Source organism: Podarcis tiliguerta, assembly GCF_965153285.1.
Source record: "Podarcis tiliguerta genome assembly, chromosome: 4".
Classification (NCBI taxonomy): Eukaryota; Metazoa; Chordata; class Lepidosauria; order Squamata; family Lacertidae; genus Podarcis; species Podarcis tiliguerta.
Window position 1 is genome coordinate 21,081,183 of NC_139537.1, and position 22,865 is coordinate 21,104,047.

At 41.2% G+C, this 22,865-nt stretch overlaps 1 protein-coding gene across 1 annotated transcript in view; it reads right to left on the minus strand.

Moving 5' to 3' along the window:
- CWF19L2 (CWF19 like cell cycle control factor 2) overlaps positions 1 to 22,865 on the minus strand; it is a 75,159-nt gene that overhangs the window by 23,987 nt on the left and 28,307 nt on the right. The window contains exons 8-11 of the mRNA XM_083436268.1: positions 21,417 to 22,219; positions 16,585 to 16,681; positions 16,136 to 16,228; positions 472 to 594 (exon numbers count right to left, since the gene is read on the minus strand). Of these exons, the coding sequence (XP_083292394.1) occupies positions 472 to 594; positions 16,136 to 16,228; positions 16,585 to 16,681; positions 21,417 to 22,219 (1,116 nt within the window). The remainder of the gene's footprint in view (positions 1 to 471; positions 595 to 16,135; positions 16,229 to 16,584; positions 16,682 to 21,416; positions 22,220 to 22,865) is intronic.

Sequence of the window (22,865 nt, forward strand, 5' to 3'; positions counted from 1 at the left end):
CAAATTATTGGAAGATGTACATCAAAGGCAGGTGCTCTTACACTTGTGGGGAAAGCACTGATAAGCATTTATTACAAATAGGACGACATAAGATTTATTATTGCCACTCCAGAAGGGGGGGAAACAGATACCAACTTCATGCTGTGGCTTCATGTCTTTCACAGTGCCCACAAGAGAAGGATGTGGAGATGGGGGAGTTATTGACTTTTGACTATTTCATGGCAACATCATCATGCTTTTATGCAAGTTTTCTGTGTTGATCTGCTTTTCCATTGACCATTCTAGTTTTGGACTGTACTCGTATTTTATTGTTGTGAACAGCCCAGAGGACATTGTTGACTGGGCAGGATACAAATGCCCCAAATTTATAGAAGTAAATTCTTTAAATAGTCTGGTAGCTTTCTTATATGGTATTTGGAGTTTCCTCACATCTTCATGCCCAAATTTATGTCCTATCTTTATTACACATACCTTCTGCTTCCTTTTTCTGCCACTTGGTTCCAGCAGTTCTCCTGGAGTGTTAACAGGCCATGCTCTACCAGACTGATCAGTTCTGACAAGGACCACTTCATTATCTTCTTTGAAGCCTGCTGTCTGTACGAAGGTGCAAAAACAGAGGACATAAATTGAAATGGGGGTCATTCAAAACAGTTGTCATATCATGCCTAAAAATGGCACTTATAACAAAACCAAAGAAAAGAAGCTATCCAAAATGCAATTTTTCAGTGTAAGAACCTTATAACTGAGAGTGTTTCATTAAACATGGTTTAGCCATTATCAGATGTATATAAACAGTTTGCTTGGAATTATCCACTTCAGAACAACCTGAGCTGTAAACAGCCCTCAAAAACTTTCAGTTGGAGGCATGAAATATTTTAAATAATTACATGCATAATACACAGCTATCCTACATATAAAGCATCCTTTAGGATGCCTGCTTTGGTCTTTTATGAAAACAACAAAGGAAGCAAAGTGATACTGTGACATCCACTTACATGAGAACTTGTAACTCTGGTTTCAAGTGGTTGGCAAACACAGATAAAAGGAACCTTGACAAGCACGCTATACTCTAAACCAGAGTTTCCCAAACTTGGGTCTCCAGCTGTTTTTGGACTACAACTCCCAAGGCCAGTGGTCAGAGATAGTGGGAATTGTAGTCTAAAACAGCTGGAGGCCCAATGGGAAACCCTGCTCTAAACCATCATTAATACCAACAAGGGAAGGCAAGAACAAATTTGATCTAGAGAAGGTAAGCGGCATAGTTCTCGAGACTGGATTCTGGATTTGCAAACCATGATTTGCAAGTATCTAGCATTATATCTGTATCAGATTAGTCTGGTGTCAAAGAGTTGGGAAAGTATTTTTAATTTTAAAGAGGGAAAAATTAGAGGACGGTGTATAAGCTTCTCACTCAGTAATTAGAAAGCAGCAGCTCATTGTATGTTAATTGATTAAATTAGCTCTAATAAGGGGGATGTCATCAAAATTGGGCTCATTAAAATCCAGCTTTGTCAAGTTTAATAAATGCCGATATAAATCTCTATCCAAGTCATTTTCAGACAAATCAACTATGTGTCTACCTCACATCTGTTCTCCTTACCAATAATGACAGCTTATCCCTGACAGCTCTGTGAGAGTAAGAAAGTTCTGTGGTTATGAAAGCACCAGGGCTCTAAGGGCTTAATTATAGACTTCAGGTGAACCTACACAGAAATACTGGATAAAGGCCGCAAAAAAGTGGGAAAGAGAAACACAACTGCCCTTTACTACATTTTCATCAGCGAATGATCTTGCTCCTTCTTTATTCAGAAAAATAAGCATAGATTTTAACTTACTAAGATTTATTTATACATTAAACCTCTGCTCACAAGTGTCCAAAGGAATACTCTGAGCTATTCCCAGCTACTGGGCAACCTCCAGTTACTAAACAACCTCAAATAAAAATTCTGCAACTTGTTTAACACAGAAGAAGAAATAATAAGTCATGTCAAGACCGTGCATGTATCTGTCTGGGGAAAGGTCAGTATTTTTCATCAGTCACACATTGGCATGTAACAGAATTCACTGGAACATTTGAGGAGTGCAATGCAACAGGCCTCTCATGCTCGCCAGATGTTTTATATGTCATATACTGTAGTAGTTTTGGTTTATTTCCCGGTGTTTTTAAAAAAATTCAGATCCAAGCCCCTATGCATACAGGTTCTGAAGACATGCTTCCTATAGCCCTGTTAAACTTTTTCTCCACAAAGACCCACTGTAAGTCACCCATACCTTATTTAGCTGGATACATATCCTGAAATTCTATAAAATATCCTAGGGTGGCTTACAACTAGGATACAAATACATGAAGAAAACTATAAGAAAAAAGCATTATCAATACCAAAAGATGCAAGGGTAGAGAAGCGATTTTAAGAATGGGATTCCATAAAAAGCTCTCCAAAATTGTCTTACACCAGTGAAATCCTATGCTTACTCAGGAAGTAGGTCACATTGTGTTCTAAGGGGCTCGTCCCAGATAAGTGTGCATAGTATTGCACCTTGGAGTCTTACAGTGAATCCCACCCAAGCCTTTCCAGAAGTACTATTCGGTTGGATGGGGGATTAGTGAGGTGTAGTGGTTAAGAGTGCTAGACTCGTAATCTGGGGAACCGGGTTCACGTCTCCACTCCTCCACATGCAGCTGCTGGGTGACCTTGGGCCAGTCACACTTCTTTGAAGTCTCTCAGCCCCACTCACCTCACAGAGGGTTTGTTGTGGGGGAGGAAGGGAAAGGAGAATGTTAGCCGCTTTGAGACTCCTGAAGGGGAGTGAAAGGCGGGATATCAAATCCAAACTCTTCTCTTCTTACACCCAGGAAAGTGTGCACAGGATTTCAGCCTTAACAATGACGCAAGAAGCCCTGGCTTCTTTTGAAGTCAAGACCTGCCTTCCACAACCACACTCAGACTTTTCTCTGAAATGCAGGATTGATACTGACCTGTCTACAGTACAAGGATTGAATAATGTATGCCAAGTGAACTGGTTTTAAATCAAAATTATTTAGACCAGGGGTAGCTAACCAAGTGGCTGCCAGGTGTTGTTGGGCTGCAACCACTAGTCACAGAGGAAGTTGGAGTTCAACAACATTTGGAAAGCACCACCATCAGGGAATGGGGCGCGGGTGGCACTGTGGTCTAAACCACAGAGCCTTGGGCTTGCCGATCAGAAGTTCGGCGGTTCGAATCCCTGCAACGGGGTGAGCTCCCATTGCTCAGTCTCTACTCCTGCCAACCTAGAAGTTTGAAAGCACATCAAAGTGCAAGTAGATAAATAGGTACCGCTCCAGCAGGAAGGTAAATGGCGTTTCTGTGAGCTGCTCTGGTTCGCCAGAAGCGGCTTAGTCATGCTGGCCACATGACCCAGAAGCTGTACACCGGCTCCCTCGGCCAATATAGCGAGATGAGCGCCACAACCCCAGAGTCATTCACAACTGGACCGAACAGTCAGGGGTCCCTTTTCCTTTCCCATTAGGGTACCCCTGATTTAGACCAGAAAGAAAGCTATTGAAAAGGAAGTTTCACTGAACAAGAATTCATACTAAATGGTTTAAAGAGCCATGAAAACATTTGGTTTTCAATGAGATAGAGCTGTTAGAAAACCTAGAAGCATAATCTACCTGCCATGCTACCCACACCAGCTACAGAATTATAGTTGGGGTATAATTACAATTAGCTTCCCTGGGGGCTGCGGAAGTAAGGCAAAGGCCTCTGCCTTTGCCAACCTTTGCTCCCCATTATCCATAGCCAGAAGGAGCAGCAGTCAGGAATGATGGGGGTTCAACAACATCTGGGAATCCAAGGTTAGGAAAGGCTGAGCTAGAGGAACGAAGACCACTAGGAGGATGTACTTCATGGAAGTATCCAGTGGCAAAGAGAAGCATATTCTGGTCGTAGTCAATGGCCAGAAAATTGACAAATACAGGGAGACTGCTTCCAGTCTACATACCAGAAAGAACACCCAAGACCTGAACACAATGAAGATCTCAGGAAACAGGAGGGACTAAAAGAGAAATGGCCCATATGGCCATAAGCGATCTCAAGATTTGGCCTGAAACAGAAGTGAGCGGGTGTGAGGGAGCATGAATAAATGTCACAAAACCTTTCTACACTAATGATTGATTGTTAAGAGTGGTACTAACTATCCTTAAAGCAATTATAAGGAAAGTAATCATGAAGCATATTATTATTATTATTATTATTATTATTATTATTACTACTACTACTACTACTTCCATCCCGCCCATCTGGCTGGGTTTCCCCAGCCACTCTGGGCAGCTTTCAACAGAACATTAAAAACAGAATAAAACTTCAAACATTAAAAACTTCCCTAAACCATGGTTTGTAAATTGTAAATTGGAAGCTAGCAATTTTTCTGCTTTCCTAGTGTTAACAGGGTTTCATGTCACATGTGCACCAATGCAAACGAGTTTCCCTCATAAAATGGGGGCTGAATTTATGTATCTTGGTTTGGATTGCACTGTAGTTTGCAATGGTATACACTGAATATGGAACTATAATTAGCACCAGGAATGGAAGCTAGCAAGGCAAGAATTGTATGGAAGAACAGAACTCATCCCCTAAGGACAGCTTCTGATTTGTAAATCATGACCTACAGAGATCTAGCATTCAGTCTAAACTTGTCCAAAGAAAATGATCCATAATAGTGGACAGTTTTAAATATATTTACATTTTTAAATAAGGATTGCAAGGATTCAAAACAGTAATTTCTGATCTAGTCCTGCTTTCTGGGGCACTAGAATAAATTATTTAAGTTTAGGTTATCTACATTCAAGTTTAGGTTATGTACATTCATTGAGCGTTGCCCACATCAATGTAAACTTATGTAAATAGAGTATTTGATTACTCAGATAGCTGTTTATTCAAGTGTTGTGCATATCCCCCCCAGGTCAGTTGAATTATTGAGACTGTGTGGAAGAGACTCTCACCAATTAATGCATTACAATCCAGGAAGGCCAAAACAAAAATCTCAAAGGATGGCGTCTTAAGTGAAATACAATCTTAGGGACTTATTTGTGTGGCCTCTTGAGAGGGAGACTGTTCCATAATTTAACAGCAGAAAATGAAAAAGGCTCACAATGCACACAGTTTAATTTGCAGAACAGCCAGTTGACTCTGAGCAGCCGAGCAAAGGAAGTTGACAGAGGACTGATAACTTGAAGTCACCAACTATTAAACTGGAACTGCTTCTCAATGTTTAACAGCTAAAGAAAATGACAAAAATTTCAGGAGTCCCTATATCACAGGGACAGGAAGGAAAAGACCGCTGCTCAAAAAGAAAGGAGTGTGTGTGTGTTAATGAGCAGATGCATATTGCATGATCTCAAGATGATGCATGGATAACTGCGGTTCTACACCAAGTGTTAAACAAAATTAATCCAGGCATGATATCACGAAGGCATTATAGATGATATATGATGTTTAAAAAGGTAAAGGGACCCCTGAACATTAGGTCCAGTCGTGGCCAACTCTGGGGTTGCGGCACTCATCTCGCTTTACTGGCCGAGGGAGCTGGCATACAGCTTCCAGGTCATGTGGCCAGCATGACTAAGCCGCTTCTGGTGAACCAGAGCAGCGCATGGAAACGCCATTTACCTTCCCATCGGAGCGGTACCTATTTATCTACTTGCATATTGACGTGCTTTTGAACTGCTAGGTTGGCAGGAGCAGGGACCGAGCAACGGGAGCTCACCCTGTCGCGGGGATTTGAACCGCCAACCTTCTGATTGGAAAGTCCTAGGCTCTGTGGTTTAACCCACAGCGCCACCCACATCCCATATAACGTTTAGATAGAGACTAAATCTTGAAACAAAATGCACAACTTCCGTTCAAAGATTTAGCTAAACGACTCCCATTAATATCTAACTTGTTCCGTGCCTCTCAATTTGTAAGCAAAACAGGGACACCCAAACATAGGATACCAGGAAGATCTATGGTCACTTACTTCCAGAAAATATGAATGTCGACCGTTTGCTGGAAAAAGAGGGAGCCTGCTCTGAGCCCCCTGCAACTCACTGTGTCCTGGAAATAGGGATGAGATTCACAGAGGTGTGAGAGGAATATGTGCCACTGAGAGTTGTTTTTATTTAAAAAAAGGCTTCCCCTACCTGTACTTTAAGTGGAAGATATATAATGGAGGAGATGGGAAAGGGGTACCTTTTCCTTTTCCCACTCTCCAGAATACTCCCCGCCAAGCTATACAGAAATAAAACATTTCTGAGAGGAGCAAAATATAAACACATACACTTTTGCACTATGTAGAATACTTGTGGAATATTGCAGGGAGGTGAAAAGGTAGTTTGTTTTCTCTTCCCTCCCTCCTGAAAAGTCTCTCCCCTCTACGATCCCTACAAAGAGCCTGATTCTGACTAGCCAAACCATTCCTGCCAGGGGCTGCGACTACAGGGGAACTTTCGTTGAACAGCAGGCGCCTTCTGTGCCAATATCTAAATGCCTATTCAAAACCCTTTTTATTCTGCCAGGCCTCTGCAGACCTACAGTTATCATTTTAGTGTTGTGAGCCACTTCGAAATGTTTTGTGATTTAGCATTTATAAATACGTTTATTATTAGATACTTATTTATATACCCCGCCTTTTTAACCAGACAGGGACTCATGGCGGCTTACAGATAAAATTTATAAATAAATAAATTAGACAGTTTCATGCCTGCAAATGGGTAACAACCGGTCTTTATCAATGATATCTGCAGTCAGTCAGGTAGTGACAAAAATAGTCTAGGATCTCAGTACTAGCTTTACAACCTGTGGTTGGCATTGCAGCTACAGCAATTCCACTAACTTAAGCTACTTCTCACTTTTGTTGGTTTAGTTTAAACCCTTCTCTCTTTTTCTCAAGCAAATCTATGGTGTCTGAACAGCTTGACCAAAACTCTGCATCCTACTTCAAAAGCAGCCTTAGAAATAGTTGCTGGTCTGGGTTCGTTTGGTGAGTAGGAATTACCACTAGGCTCTGAAGTCTTTCCTTAGGCCAGAAATTTTGTAGAAAAGATTTCTACAGCCTTTGAGAAACTTACAAAATCTGAAACAGCACAATTAACAATCTAGCCGTCAGTTAAAGAAGTAGAGGGGAAGTCAATAGTAATCGCCATACAAAAGAACATAAAACATTAATGGCCAAAGATGTAAACCCACCAGTTCAGTAATAATAGTAATATCAACAGCATCAAGGCCAAATGTCTGAATGATGAAAGAGAACAGGAGTAGTTGCTACCCAGATAGGCACCCTCAGATGTCAGGCTCCCATCAGCTAAATGTACTTAAATATGCACATATTACAAACTGTGCAGTTAATTGAAAGAACTTCCACACACCCCAGATGCATTGGCTAAAAGCCAAACATCTTCATCTAAGGAATATAGCTTAATTACTCATCTTAAACTGTGTAATTAGTTTCATGAAAGTGTTTTCCTTACGTTTTGGAGACTATTGACTAATGAACCTTAGAACACCAATTACACATACTGTTATACTGATGAGCTTCCTTCTTAATGGATTTTCAAAACTCAAGCATCTCTAATTTTATCAACACAGAAACAGGGATGTACCCAATTAATGTTTAGTTAACATATAGTTTAGATTTTGAAAATGGTTTTGTACACATGGTTTTGTAGCCCTCAAATATTTGCGCTCTCTGAAATGAGGGAAACAAGCAGTGAAAAACTGATGCCTTTTATGAAATAATCTAATTTTGGATTATGAGCGTTCAACCTGCCAAATTTAACGGTACTCGTTTAGACAGGATGAACACACTAAATTTTTGCTCAGAGCTTCTGTACAAAACCAAAAAGTAATACTGTGGAAATTATCTACTTTAATAACTCTTTTTAAGACTTTACAATGATTTTCAAGAGTGGTATGATATTATTGTCTAGGAACCATACTCTTGAACAAGCCCTTCCAGTGGTTCATAAAATGTAATAGTGTTCTACGACATTTTGCTTTTGTTCACTGAAACACAGCCAACCTGTCATATGGTTAAATAAGGCTGTAAGCCTGTAAAACTGAAGAACCACACACCCAGAGAAGATTGCCTACTACATCCCTGCATGACTCACTGCCCTGGCCTTGCCCTCTTTCCAATCAACTTCCACTGGGATCAGGTAATTCAGCAGTCTCTGTGCATCAAGTAAGATTTAAATGGCAGAATCATTCCCAATACAGATTTGCAGGACACAAGGGCAGATGCTGCTCTTTGCTTTTCTACATGAACTCTGAACTTAACACCTTCCCCTTAGGAAGCATGCTCAGAACAGTGACTCATGCAGTAACTGTGAAATATATATACTCTGAAGGTAAGGCAGTTCTTAGGTCTAAAGCTGGCGTGATATTTAACATGTGATTTAATTTAACGTGTCTAGTTTTGTCCTTATAAGTAACAGCCAAGAGGTGATGAGGACTGTGACGAATGGGAGTATTAAGCCTTTCATTGCATTTAATACAACGTCTAGGGCAGCCCTTAATCTTTTTAGGAGCCCCAGAAGAGAAAGGCAGTGTGGGTTGGAGCCCTCCAATATTGGCTGTGAGCAACTCAGGCTCCTTGGAGATGTTCATCCCCCCCCCAACCCCCAAATTTACTGTTGTAGTCAAGATCAGTTTTGAGAATGATTAGCGAAACAACCCATTTCTAGATACCAGCAACTGACTTCTTCCATAGCTTAACTTGCAACTCTATGGAGGGAACTGCTGAGCTACAGAAAACTAAAACCTTAAAGGGCACCTAACAGTGAGTTTCTAGTTCTACCACTCTATAATATTCATGAACTGTGTGTTGTTGATAATTTTTTATTTCATACTTAGCCTGCTTTCACTTTTTGAAAGATAGCAGGCTTATAATCTAACTGATCAAGTCCATGTTTTTGTTTACTCCTACATAAGTGTCACTGAGCTGAGCGGGGCTTACTCACAGGTAAGTGAGCTTTTTAAATAAATGGTTGCATTGGCCGCAGCCAATGCTAGGCAAATTGGGCTGCCTGCAGATCAGAGGGAAGCAAAGCCCCCGACGCAGAGAGGTGCCAAATAAACAAAAAATACAGCTATCAGAAGCCAAACATTACAAGCCATCTGTTTCTAATAGTGGCAGCATAAGACAGAAACTGATGCTGTGTCTACTCCCCCTCTCTGCTCATTTTCTAAAAGATAAGTATTGTTCTTCCCCTAATACTGCCCTTAAAAAAACCCAAATATACGTTAGTGAAAAATCTGTATGTGCACAAACGCAGTGGTAATTCACCAAATGTGTCACTTAACTAAGAAACAAGACTGTTCTTGTTGAATGGCTGGCTGATGTATTTTCCAGAGGCGAGTTTTATCTGTCTTATCTTGTCCTTGGTACAGATCACTTAGCTGAGCAATTCGCGTTGTAGCTGACAGTTATTTCTGGTTTTCGTAAATGCACATTCTTTAAGCTCACTCTGCATAAATAAGAGAACCAAATAGCAGTGTGGAAAGCAAATGTAATCTAACCAAAGGACTTTGGGGGGGAAATGCATTTTTCAGTTGAAAAATTCAAGCAAAAGAACTGGCAGGTATTAAAAATTATGATGAGTTGGAAAACATTTGCAACTGGGTATTCAGGCCACAACCCATCTGTTACTAAATGCATGCTATCATCCAAGTTTCTGTAGGAGGCTGCCTGCATTACATGCACTTATCTCATTACTAAACCCCAAGGATGCAAAATCTCATTAGTTCTGACAAACAATACTATTTTCCTGGGTATAATATTTAGAAATGTTTCCAATTTATCTTTGATTAAAGTGGTTAAAAAACCTAGGGGGGAACCGAACTTTGCGCTTCGATGAATGTTCTGTCTTCACAAGCCTTGCAGCCTGACAGATGGAATGAGAACCCCTCTTCTCCCCCAATGCTGTTCTGGGGGTTCCCCTGACCCTGTCCAGAGCCAATTTGGCAGGGTGCAGGAGAGCAATAAATGCCCACTGCCCAAGCAGAGGTCTTTGCAAAGGCCTTCCACTGATTGGGTTATTGGGCAAATTCTGTTCCTACTTCTCAAGAAATGTTGAGGGCAGAGTGTCATGGCTTAGCACATAATGCTGTTTTATTTCAAGTGTAGTCAGGATCCAAAGAACCCTCTGACTTGTTTCACATGCCCAAGGGAACTTTGGGCTATTATTCTCCCAGCAATGTCCCATGATGTACATCAAACCTCTTTTAGGATAGTCTTAAAAGGAGTATGCCATACAACGGGGCAGGGCAGAGGGAAGAGATCGACCAGGAAAAATACAGTACAATACTGTACAATACAATACAATACAATACAATACAATATAAAATAAATTCCACTGGGTATGCTTAAGCTCTTGAGCTATCTTTATTTCAAATAAACTATCTTTAAACTATCCTTATTTCAAAAACCTTATGTCTTACGTTCGTGTTCAAAACAAATATCCAAAACAGCTGGGGGGGGGGGGAATTAAAGATGGTGTTAAAAAATGGCTAAAACAGCAGAGAGGCAAACATATCAGGAGAACCGACAGCAGCAAAACAAGCAAAACGAACAAAATCCATTTGAGACAAATAAAAAGAGAAGTTTACACACAGCACTGGAAGGCCAGGAAGGCTGAGAACAACCTCAAAGGAAGAGACTTTCACTAATGGAACAGAACTTTTCCCTCCTCTCCTCTCCACTGCAGTCCCTTAACATACCCTTAAGATCAGATGGGGGGATGGGGAATCCACTGGAGAAAGTTTGGGGGACAAGCAGGGGGAGAAGAGGAAACGTAAGTGCTGCTTCCCCAGGGGAACTCCACTGACATTGTTTTGCATACAACCCATAGTTTCAAGAAGTGCCTCCAGAGAGGAGTAAAAATGGCATTATAATAATCTCTCCTTTCAACCATATTACCTATCTAAAATATTGGCATCCTGCCTCTTGGCTTCAAAGATTCCCAACATAAAAAACACAAATATGAAAATGCAACAAAATTAAGCAGATTAAAGTCAACCGACATGTCGACGAAACAGCTGCAGCAAGCCCCACTAAAACGAACAATATTATTGGTTGTCTATGCCAACTGAGTCTAGTAATCTGGCAGAAAGTTCCATGATGGTGCTTTATGTCCTGAAAGGCCCTGTCTTGCCTCTATGCATCTGTGAAGGTGGTGGCATTATTCTGAGCATAGGTTCGAACAATAATCTTGACTGGGAAAGTTCATAAAAGAGCTGGCTGGCAGTTCATTTGGCACAGAATCTATTCTAGAGGCTCTCCTCCTCCTAGCCCAGGACTCTTCAATGAATATTAGGGACTGACTGAAAGCAGGGACAACTACAAGAAGGGATTGTCTAAAAGCAACCCAAAATTTAGAGACATGGAAAGAAAGAGAATCTGACCAATTTTGCCTCTGCTATTAACTACCAGTATTAGCGACAAACTGTTCACAATGTCGTTTCTTATACTTGTGGTGCAATTTCTGAAAAACATTCAAGATTTAATCACCTGTAATAAAATCTCTGGCATAAATTTTTCTTGTTAATGTCTGCAGTAAGAACACATTGTTGCTATGAAGATCCTGAACAGCGTATTCTCTGCCGCGGTACAAATATATATGATGTATTTTATCTTTTCCTAAGATGGCTTAGTCCCCAGAAGTCTCTGGCAGATTCATAAAACGAACTGTATTCTTACTAGTATATCTCTGACATGTCACTTCTCAAATTTCAGAGTTTGCCTGCCTTATTATGCATTTTGTCATGCTTGCAGGCACAGCTCACCTGCTTTTGCTTCTTCCATTTTAAGCAAGCTTTCGATGCCTCTACTCGACAGCTTGACTTTTTCAGTTTGTGCTGTGTATTTAACCCAAGCCTCTATTACAGTGCCTGTATCAACTTTGTGCACCTTCTAGGATGTTTAATTTTGTAATTGCTCCTGTCATTTCCTCCCAACGTCAACAGGATATTGAATATAAAACCACACTAATTACAGCATTATTTGGATCAGAACGTGTGCCCCATTTAGCTATAATAGTTGCGTCTCCTGTTGTTGGTTCCGGCCTTAGCCTGGAGGAAGTCATTTATTGTGCCTTGAAATTAAATGTCCATGTTTCACAAGGTGACTTTGTCCTTGACAACATGAGCATGAATTGGGGGGGGGGGGCGGGGGGGAACGGGACATGCTCATTATTATTTTTGCTGCATTAGTAGCTTCTAAAAGTAGAAGAGGCAGAAGTTTAACTGCTCAGGGAGGCACAAAGGACATTTAGGGCTGTTGCAGACATAAGAAGGATCTTATCAGCATATTTAAGAAATTAGGAGTGTGCTGAAGGACTGCATGCTCCCTCCCCAAATTCCCTCCTCCCGACCCCACCCAGTTAGGCAATGCAAGGGTTACATTAACCAGTGTTAAATCCAGGGCTTTTTTCAGAAGGAACTTACAGGAACTCAGTTCTGGCACCTCTCAGGAAGACACCATTGCCATTCTAAGAGAACAAGGGAGGTGTTCATGGTGAGTTCCAGCACCTCTTTTTCTAGAAAAATAGCACTGGTTAAATCTAACCAAGTCCCCCAAATTAACCGGCATTTGAAGCTGGTTAACTAGTCAAGCCTATGCTTATTTACAAAGTAAGCCCTACTGGATTCAATAAGAACTATTATTGAAAGCGTGCGTAGAACTGCATTTTAATTAACTGTGATTAATGTGTGTGGCAGCCTGTCCCTTAGATTCTCTTAATGTGGGAGGAAGTGAATTCATTCCAGAGAGGTAATGCTCAAATCATTATATCTACAGTGGTCCCTAAAGATGAGGAGAACTACACAGATTCATCAGGAAAGAGAGAACAATCAACAGAAATTTTGAAACTATTCAGCCTTGGAACACCACAAATCTGCATTAAGTTGATTTTTCAATTTGGTACCATGCTCAAGGGGCAGCAGATGATTTCAATCTTGAAGGTAAATTTCAAATACTTCTTGTGTACAATCAACTTTCAAAACACACCCAGAATTTTACAAAACTGTCAACGCCATAGTCGAATTACTAATCCTGTTAAGATATCAGAGCAAATACACTCTGAAACAGCTACTGCAAGCTCTGGGTGTTCTTACTTGAAAATAAGCATATATTTTTAAACAAAAATGGGGAAAACAAATAAATATTCTCTTAAGGATTCCAAGGAAACTTTACCGGAAATTCTGTTTTTGGCTTGCATTCAGTTAATTTCCTTCTTACGGCTCATGCATCATTATTAAAGAACTATCTGAAACAATCACATTGGAGTGAAGAGATTTGCTTTTGTTATTTGAATGCCAAAAATAAAAGGAAAGACTGGCTGTTTAAAACTATACATCACTGAAGTAGCCAGCTTTAAAAAAACTACAGAAGAATTGTCACAGGAATTTCTGTATTATAACTGGGTAGACTTGGGAGGTCAAAAGCTACTTTTGGACTTTTATTTAACTAATTTGATTTTTTTGCATGTGTGCATTTATGTGTAATCCTAAGGAGAACTTCTGCATAACAAATGAATTCCAGTCGATCCAGCAGTCTTGAAAGCAAAATTAGTATTTCTTGCCTTGAAGCTCTTGAGCTAACAACACTGAAACCAGGATGTTGATTTATGATTACAGGTCTACAATGTGAAGTTTAGGTTGATGTCAGATACTGACATACTTTAGAGGTGTGAATGCAGGAAATCTGATCAAGGTGTCCTAGATTGCCAATTAGTTTTTCCTTCTAGCTTACGCATGGACATTTATTTAGTTCAGTTTGCTCGCAAAGCCTAATGCTTTGAAGATTCAACAATTTTAAAATGCTTACTTTTGACAGGGAACATCGTAACAAGGAAAAGCATAGGCACCTTACCAATACAGTGAAATATTTAAAAGCTTAATCTACCATAAAAGGTATACTATAGGGTACACCATAAAAGGTATACCATAAAAGGTATACCATAGGGATGCAGGTGGTGCTGTGGGTTAAACCACAGAGCCTAGGACTTGCCGATCAGAAGGTCGGCGGTTCGAATCCCCGCGATGGGGTGAGCCCCCGTTGCTCAGTCCCTGCTCCTGCCAACCTAGCAGTTCGAAAGCATGTCAAAGTGCAAGTAGATAAATAGGTACCGCTCTGGCGGGAAGGTAAACGGGCATTTCCGTGCGCTGCTCTGGTTCACCAGAAGCGGCTTAGTCATGACCCAGAAGCTGTCTGCAGACAAACGCTGGCTCCCTTGGCCAATAAAGCGAGATGAGCGCCGCAACCCCAGAGTTGGTCACAACTGGACCTAATGGTCAGGGGTCCCTTTACCCTTTACCATAAAACTAACTGAAATCTTTGGAGGTGGGAAGGTTAAAACTCCTTTGAAAAAAATTATGTCAACCAAATAGTGCACTTCTAAGAAGAATGTTAGGGACAAAGAATGAGACAGAGCTATTACAAACCGTGGATCATACTCCTCTATCAAGTATCTTTATTAAAGCAAACATATCATAGCTGAACATATAAACAAATTAATCAAGCCTGATACAATCACTCCTCTCCAACGCAAGACTTGACCTATTTCTATGACTACTGAAATAATGGAAGCAAAGGCACCGTAGAATATTATTAATTCCATTACATGTATCATCAGCCTAGAGCTCTTCCTAACCAAAGACCAAGATATGCCACAATCGAAGAAATTAAGATAGTAGTGGTTTTGAATGGGACGTGGGATGAATGTTTGCTATTAAATAGAGAGCCAGTAGGCCAGAGCTGTTGAGGAATATCACCATTCCCAGGGGATGCATCCAGGAGTCATCAGATTGAGCTCTGGATAAGCAACCTGCCAGCCAGATGCAATCTCCAGGCCTTAATGCTTACAGGAGAAGGAGAAAAATGCATTTTCCCTAAGATGGTGCCTAATTTACTTAAGATTGCCATTAGTTAAGCATTTGTGTAACAGAACGGGGACAAAGAAAGATTTTTGCTAATTATAAATGCCCAAGTTTGTGAACTGTTAATTACGAATCACAATGTTGCACAAATATCCAGCGATACCAAAGAGGTTGAATTACGCTCCCTGACTTAACATTCGAATCCTCAAATTAACTTCAAATAGTTACAAATCTTGTTCTAAAGAAAATTTGACACACAGCAATTATAGAAGACAAAAGTAATTTTTTAAAAATGAGGCTGCAAAGCAAGGCATCAGAGAGTGGAGGAGTCAATGAATGTATTACTAGTATCCAAGCCGTAAGCCACAAATCTCTCAGATTCTCAGAGAGAAATTGGTCCCCTGATCTTTCAGAAGACTCCATCCAATCTTCTTGCAGCTGGATATTCCCAAACCTTGAACTCATAATACTAAGGTGGTGCTACCTCTCTATCTCTCCTCCTTCAGACTTCAGCATAAAAGCCACTTATTTAGCTAAGGCCTTTTGGCTTAACCTCTTTAGTCCTCCTCATCAGGTGGCATGAAGCCTAAGTACCGTATGTGAAACCGTACTTGCTCACATTCATCCTTCGCTTCATTATCCTACCTCTTCCTTCCCACCACTGCCTACATTTAGACTGTAAGCTCCTCAGGCAGGAACTTGTCTTTGGCTTATGCTACTCTGTGGGGCTCCATATACACTTAATGGCATAGTAGCAGCAGCAACATTTATCCCCCAATGTACAAGATATGCAAACACTCATGCAGATAGGAGTATAGTATACCAATTCAGATTCTTGGGTCCATCTCAGAGTTGTCTACACTGACTGGCAGTGGCTCCACAGGGTTTCAGAGAGGAAGCCTTTCCCAGCCCTACCTGGAGACACCAGGGATTAAAACTGGGACCTTCGGTATGCAAAGCAGAGGCTCTACAGCTGAGCCACATCCCTTCTCCACTGAATGTATAAGCTCAGTTGAACATGGCATTTGCTGTGCTCAACTGTGTCTTAAAGATTTTCACAGCTTCCCTCCAGAAGATAATATTTTAGCACACAGCATTGGTTCCTGATTGTTTTGTAGGTACTCTCTGCCAATGCTAACAAACCATAGTCAACGACACCACAGCTCTAGGTGCTGCAATTCAGTCACTGCTGCTTTTGTTCCAGACTCCAAAACACATACAGGACATGGTTTCCTTACCTCCTTCTCAAACCTTCTAGCTTGAGTCTGTGCTCCGCTTTCTTTCAGCCTGCGTGCATTGTCAAGCTGGGTCTGAAGTTTTCCTGCTAAATCCTTTAAAGAGAACAAATATTGTTGAATTTTGCTTCACTATCAATACCAAATGCACCATATACAGATTTTCATTTTTATATATGCCACTTTTCAAGAAACACCTTACAGCAGTCAACAATCCTTACTACAAGCATCAAGAGCTTTAACTTCTGGCTGCTATGTGTACCAAAGGCAAATCAGTGAAACCCACTGAAGGAATTAAATGTAGATTTTGGTAAATGGGCTTAATTATCCGATGGCTTCGGGGCTCCCAGATGCTTCGAACAAAGATCTCTCTTTATTAGTATACAGTTCAACTCTCAGTGCTTCAGTCTGAACATACATTAAGCAATACTCAATACTCTTGTCCTACATACCTTGTTTCCCATCAATTCTGCTTTTACAATCTTGGCTCCCAATTTGTTCATCTCCTCATCACTAAGAATTTGGGGCTTTTCATCTTCTGAGACAGACCTGGTCCAACACACATAAGCCATTCAGCATACAGAAGAGGAGAAATAGAGAAAACATAATCAACACATGCACCCCCATTCACTAAGGCCGATGCAAAGTTGAGAACGTTTTTATAGACAAAGTAACTTTGCTTTTCTTCTATTACTATACCTACATCGTTGATCTTTGTTTACAATGCTATCGTAAAATTCTGTAAATTAACTGATAAGAGAGTATCTGCTAATTATCTGTTAGATCCATGACAGCAGTGAAGAATCACCAAGTAAATGAGTCATCCCCTAGTAAAGCAATTCTGACTTGGTATTTTATTCAAGTTTAGAAAGAACTGCTTCTCCAGATGTAAAACATTATTTAGAAAAGAAGTGGATTTTATAAGCCCTTAACAATGTAAGCCACCCCCTTAATCACAATTCATTAATAAAGTAATCATTGTGCGATGTGTTACTGTATCAGATTTTTATACTCTTGTAGTATTACAGAAACATGTGTGGTTGATATCTGCACACATTAGAGAACCAAGCTCATGACTTTTTCTTCCCATTCCCCCCACGCCACTACCCTTTTCTTAATGTTTTTGGCTGCAGGACTTCATAAAGATGAAAGCAGCTTTAAGAAGAAAATTAATGGGGAGCTAATTAAGGCTTCTAAATATTTAATTGAAACTTAAAGACAACTGAATCAATATTTGTCTCTCCTCCTCGTTACAAAGAGAGGCTACTTTGTTCAAAGATGAACTTAATGAGAACATTTAATGCACATTTTAGTAGCTCCAAGTCATGGGAGAAACATCTTTAGGGGTTCTCTTCCAAATCCGACCCCTTCAATTACAATTCCACAGCTATTTGAGACTAAAGAAATTCTTTCTTTAGAAGAATTGCTAACTGGCTCTAGTTAATGGCTCTACAGTGGCTTGATATTTTTTTAACCGTGCCTTTTATTTCCACTGTATTATAACCTTCTCCTTGCCCTTGCCTCAAAACAGCACATGAAAAAGTCTACTGGGTAGCACCTTAAACTTAATTCTGTTATTAAATTTAAGCAAGGACACATCATTTTTGCCAATGCCTCGAGGCCAAATCCAATGCATTTCTAGTGGGCTACCCAATACATCGCAAGTTGTACTCCTAACCTCCCAGGCTGAGGGAGGAGTTAGCAATCGGCAGCAAACTTTGCTCAGGGCAGATCCTGGGAGCTCACAAACAGACCTCACAAACAGGGGCGTCTGCAAGGGCGTTTAGCGGGGGAGGCCCAGATTTCTGTCTCTTGCTGTGCATACGACCAGAGACATGGAAGGCGAGGGAGCTGCTGCAGTGACCTGTAACACTTGTGCCATGTTTGTCCTTCTGACAGAGAACAAGCAACGGTACACTTGTAGCAAGTGCAAGCTGGTTGTCTTGCTGGAAGTGAAGGTGCAGCAACCTGAGTCCTGCCTAGCTACACCTCAAGCACCAGGACAACACGCAGAGATACTTGATAGAGCAGAGTTGGCTGAGACTGAGCACCAAGATAGTTTGGGTGTCCCCAGGGTGGAGAAAGATCACCCATTGCAAGAATCTAACCCCTGGAGGAACGTGATGCACAGAAGTAGGATTCACAAAACACACTTTGTCATTAGAGTTGCAAAATTGCTTCCATGCTCTCAACCTTGGACACTGATTCTGGGAGGAGGAGTAGACCAGAGGAGCTAGGACAGAAAAATAAATGATGTAAGGAGGGAGCTGCCGCCCAAGATAAGAAAAGAGATAGTAAGGGAACATCAAGCTACTTTAAATGAATTGAAATCTCCAGGGCCTGATGAGCTGCATCCAAGGGTAATAAAGGAGCTTGCAGATGTAATTTCAGAGCCTTTGTCTATTATCTTTGAGAATTCTTGGAGAACAGGTGAGGTCCCTACAGACTGGAGGTGGGCAAATGTTGTCCCCATCTTCAAAAATAGGGGAAAGGAAAACCCAGGTAACTAGCGATCGGTGAGCTTGACATCGATACCAGGGAAGGTCCTAGAACAGATAATTCAGCAGTTGGTCTGTGAGAATTTAGAAAAGGATGCTGTGATTACTAAGACCCAGCATGAGTCTCTCAAAAATAAGTCATGCCAGACCAACCTGATTTATTTTTTTGATGGAATTACAAACTTGGTAGATCAGGGAAATGCTGTGGCCATAGTGTGTCTTGATTTCAGTAAGGCTTTTGACAAAGTCCCCCATGATATTCTCGCAAGGAAGCTAATAAAATGTGGGTTGAACAAGCTAACTGTTAGGTGGATTTGTAGCTGGTTGACTGACCAAACCCAAAGAGTAGTCATAAATGGTCCCTCGTCATCCTGGAAAAAGTGACAAGTGGGGTGCCGCAGGGTTGTCCTAGGCCCATTGTTGTTCGATGTCTTTATAAATGAATTGGATGAAGGAATTGAGGAGATGCTCATCAAATTTGCAATGACACCAAACTGGGAGGGGTAGTTAATGCTAAAGAAGACAGAATCAGAATTCAAAATGACCATAACAGACTGGAGAACTGGGCACAAGCTAACAAAATGAATTTCAATAGGGACAAATGTAAGGTTCTGCACCTAGGCAGGAAGAACCAAATGCACAAATATAGGGTGGAGGACACCTGGCTTACTAGCAGTACATGTGAAAAGGATCTAGGGGTTTTGGTGGACCACAAGCTTAACATGAGTCAACAGTGTGATGCAGCAGCAATTCTAAGCTGCATCAACAGAAGTTTAGTGTCCAGATCAAGGGAAGTAATAGTACCACTCTATTCTGCTTTGGTCAGACCACACTTGGAATACTATGTCCAATGCTGGGCACCACAATTTAAGAAGGATGTTGACAAGCTGGAACATGTGCAGAGGAAGACAACCAAGATGATCAAGGGTCTGGAAACTAAGCCTTATGAGGAACAGTTGAAGGAGCTGTGTATTTTTAGCCTGGAAAAAAGGAGACTGAGAGGAGATATGATAGCTATCTTCAAATATCTTAAAGGCTGTCACATGGAGGAGGGAGCATGCTTGTTTTCTCCAGCTCTGGAGGGTAGGACTTGAACCAATGGCTTCAAGTTGCAAAACTTTCTGACAGTAAGAGCTGTTCAGCAGTGGAACAGACTCCCATAAGAAGTGGTGGACTCTTCTTCCTTGGAGGTTTTTAAGCAGAGGTTGGATGGCCACCTGTCATGGATGCTTTAGCTGAGATTCCTGCATTACAGGGGGTTGGACTAGATGACCCTCAGGGTCCCTTCCAACTCTTAAGATTGTATGATGTTTGTGTTTCTCGAGATTTAAAAGTTCTTTGTACAGGAAATGCAAATGCTTGGGAGAAAGAGGTTAGAAAGTGAATCCACTCAGCTCAGGTTTGTCTAAATGTGCATCGTAAATGTAGCACAAAGTGTTTCAGTCTTCCAGGTATTTCAAGTAAGTGGTATCATCAACTTCGCATCTAGGTAGTGCCATTCACCCTGAAGAATCAGAAACACTTTGCTCCACATCCCTTCTCTTGGGCAGAATACTAAAAAAACAAAAAACTATTTCGCAGTGTACAGACACACTCAATTGCCATCCAAGTTGAAAAGAAAAGCATGTTGTCTGCATACAAATGAAATCAACATACTACTAAGAGATAAAGTTTATACCAAGGCTAATAGCTTTTTAACTTAAAAGGTTCTGTGGATTTTCCCCAAAGAAAAAGTTCAGAGCTGAACAGCACCCACTAGCATCATACCCTCGATATTTGTTTTGTGCCTCCTAAACCGTTTTACATCTCTTATGTTTTATCCAAGGACCAGGAGGCAGGAGACAGAAAAGACCTCCAAATAGCACAGAACAGGATTTAGTCCAATGTGTTTCAAGTCTTGGAACACGTCTTAAGAGGCTAGTGGTTTAAATCCACTCAGATTAAGTCAAGGGATTCTTCAGGGGCATGTTGGACTAAATTAATTATTTCCGGTGCCCCCTTTGACGTGTCCTCTCCCCCATCCTTTCTTTACAAGTAACCAGGCACCTTTATGAGTTTAGGCTTTATACTGTAAGATGCCCTGTGATCATCGGATGAAGGGTGGTATATAATAGTGATACAGTTTCGGAGCCCCATTCACATCCTGAAGCGAACGCAACCCGTGTCTGCACGTGTGCAGGTCGCGATTTGCCACTTCTGCGCATGCGCGTGACATCATTTGGAGCATCTGAACATGCATGAGCGGCAAAACCCGGAAGTAACGTACTCCGTTACTTCCGGGTCGCCGCAGAGCATAACCTGAAAACGCTCAACCTGAAGCACATTTAACCTGAGGTATGACTGTAGTCCCTACAACAAATATGTGCCCTATGTGTGGATGAGAGGGAAGCCTAATCCCACCAGGCACACAGAGCGTAATTTCAGGCACCCTTTTGTTTAATTGCAAGGCTTCATTTGCTTTCCAGGCCAGCTCTCAACTTACAGAATTTGAAAAACAGATTAACGTTCCCCTGAGCAAATGCAGTGCAGGTTTCTCTTGCCACTGAGTAACTACAGAGCTCCATGAATTAGGGGGAAGAACTTCCAGATAAACGGGAAGTTGTTTCCAGGCTGATTTGAGCACCAGCTTAAAAAAAAAAAAAAAATCTTTAAAATTACACAAGCCTCATGACATGTACTTGACCAGGATGTAGGCAGAAAAGTGATGATCAACAGCAACGAAAAGGTTGCAATCCTAAAAAGTAAACCTCAAGCAAAAATAGTCAATACAAAATAAAATAAAATACCCGATAGACGATCTGCTGTCCAATGGCTCTTTTTTTGGTACAGCACCTCTGGGGATTTCCTCCTGTTTCTCTCTTGAATCTTTCTCCCTACTGGTAACAGCCATTTCAGTATTTAACAAGTTTTCATCAAGGGTGGGTCTTGCTTCTTCTTCCTTGGGTTGTGCTTTGCGCCATCTTGGAACTGTACCTTTTGGTATCTCTTCTTGTTTATTTCTTGAATCTTTCTCTCTATGGGTAATAGCCATTTCAGTTTTTAGTGGGTTTTCATCCAGGGTGGCTCTTGCATCCTCTTCCTTGGGCTCTGCTTTGCGCCATCTTGGGGTAGCATCATCGCTATAGCCAGGCTTTCTGAAACCACGACTCATCAAACTAGGAGTAAGTAACTGGGATGCAGGACTCTGCAGCCTGCTGCCTTGGTCCCCATCATCATTAGGTTTCAAAAATGCAGCTTTGAAAGGGCTTGAAAAAGGTTTATCATAATTTCTTATCTGATAAGACTCCCTTGCAGTTCTATAGGGAAAGGCTTTATTGCTATGCCTCGGTTCTCTATCTTCTGTTGGTCTGTCTCTCTTGTAACTTCTCTGTTCTGGAGAATGTTCTTTATTAAATCTCTCCTCCAGTCGTTCTTTCACTGCACGTTTTTCTATACTGCTTTGCTCTTGCTCCCCTTTTTCCTCCTCCTCTCTTGTACTACGTTCGTTTCTAGAATATTTACATTTCTGCCAGCCTCTCCTATAATAAGCTTTCTGGGGGGCTACTGCTTTTTCGGCTTCTTCAAGTCTTGACTGAAATATCTCCATTGACTGCAATAAAGAAGGGAAAGCATATGACATTTTAGCATAAAGCAGCAATTGAGAACGTAACTGCATGATGAAAAGAGCGTGGTCCATTCTTAAACAAACTTTGTTTGAAATGGACACACAAGCTATATAAGTCTGCTAACAATCCCCCCACTGGTTTTAACAGGAGATATTCCAAAGCTAACTCCATGGGGCTGAATCCAGACTCTGTTATGCTTACAAACCCAGCTGAAATCAAAAGGACCAAGTCATGACTAACTTACACCCCATCAATTTCAATGGGTCCATTCTAAGTCTGGATTCACGTCTTGGTCTCTTTATCACTCCTAGCCATATCTGTGAGGTGCCTCTACAATGCTAAGACTTGCATCCAAGGCAGCACTAAGTAATTGTCCCATCACTGAAAGGATGTACACTTGCACAACAGGACTTCCACTCCCTCTATTCCACCCACCAGCACCAGATGTGGTTGTTTCTCTAATATGAGTGTTTGCCTAATCCTCGGAAGCAGATTTGGGCAGACACAGGTGAGCTGGCTGAGTGTTGGGGAGCGGGGGCGGGTCTCATTGCACAAGCACAAATCCTTGCACTAATGGGATGGTTACTTACTACTGCACTGGATTCAATCCTAAGTGTTGGTTTTCAAGGT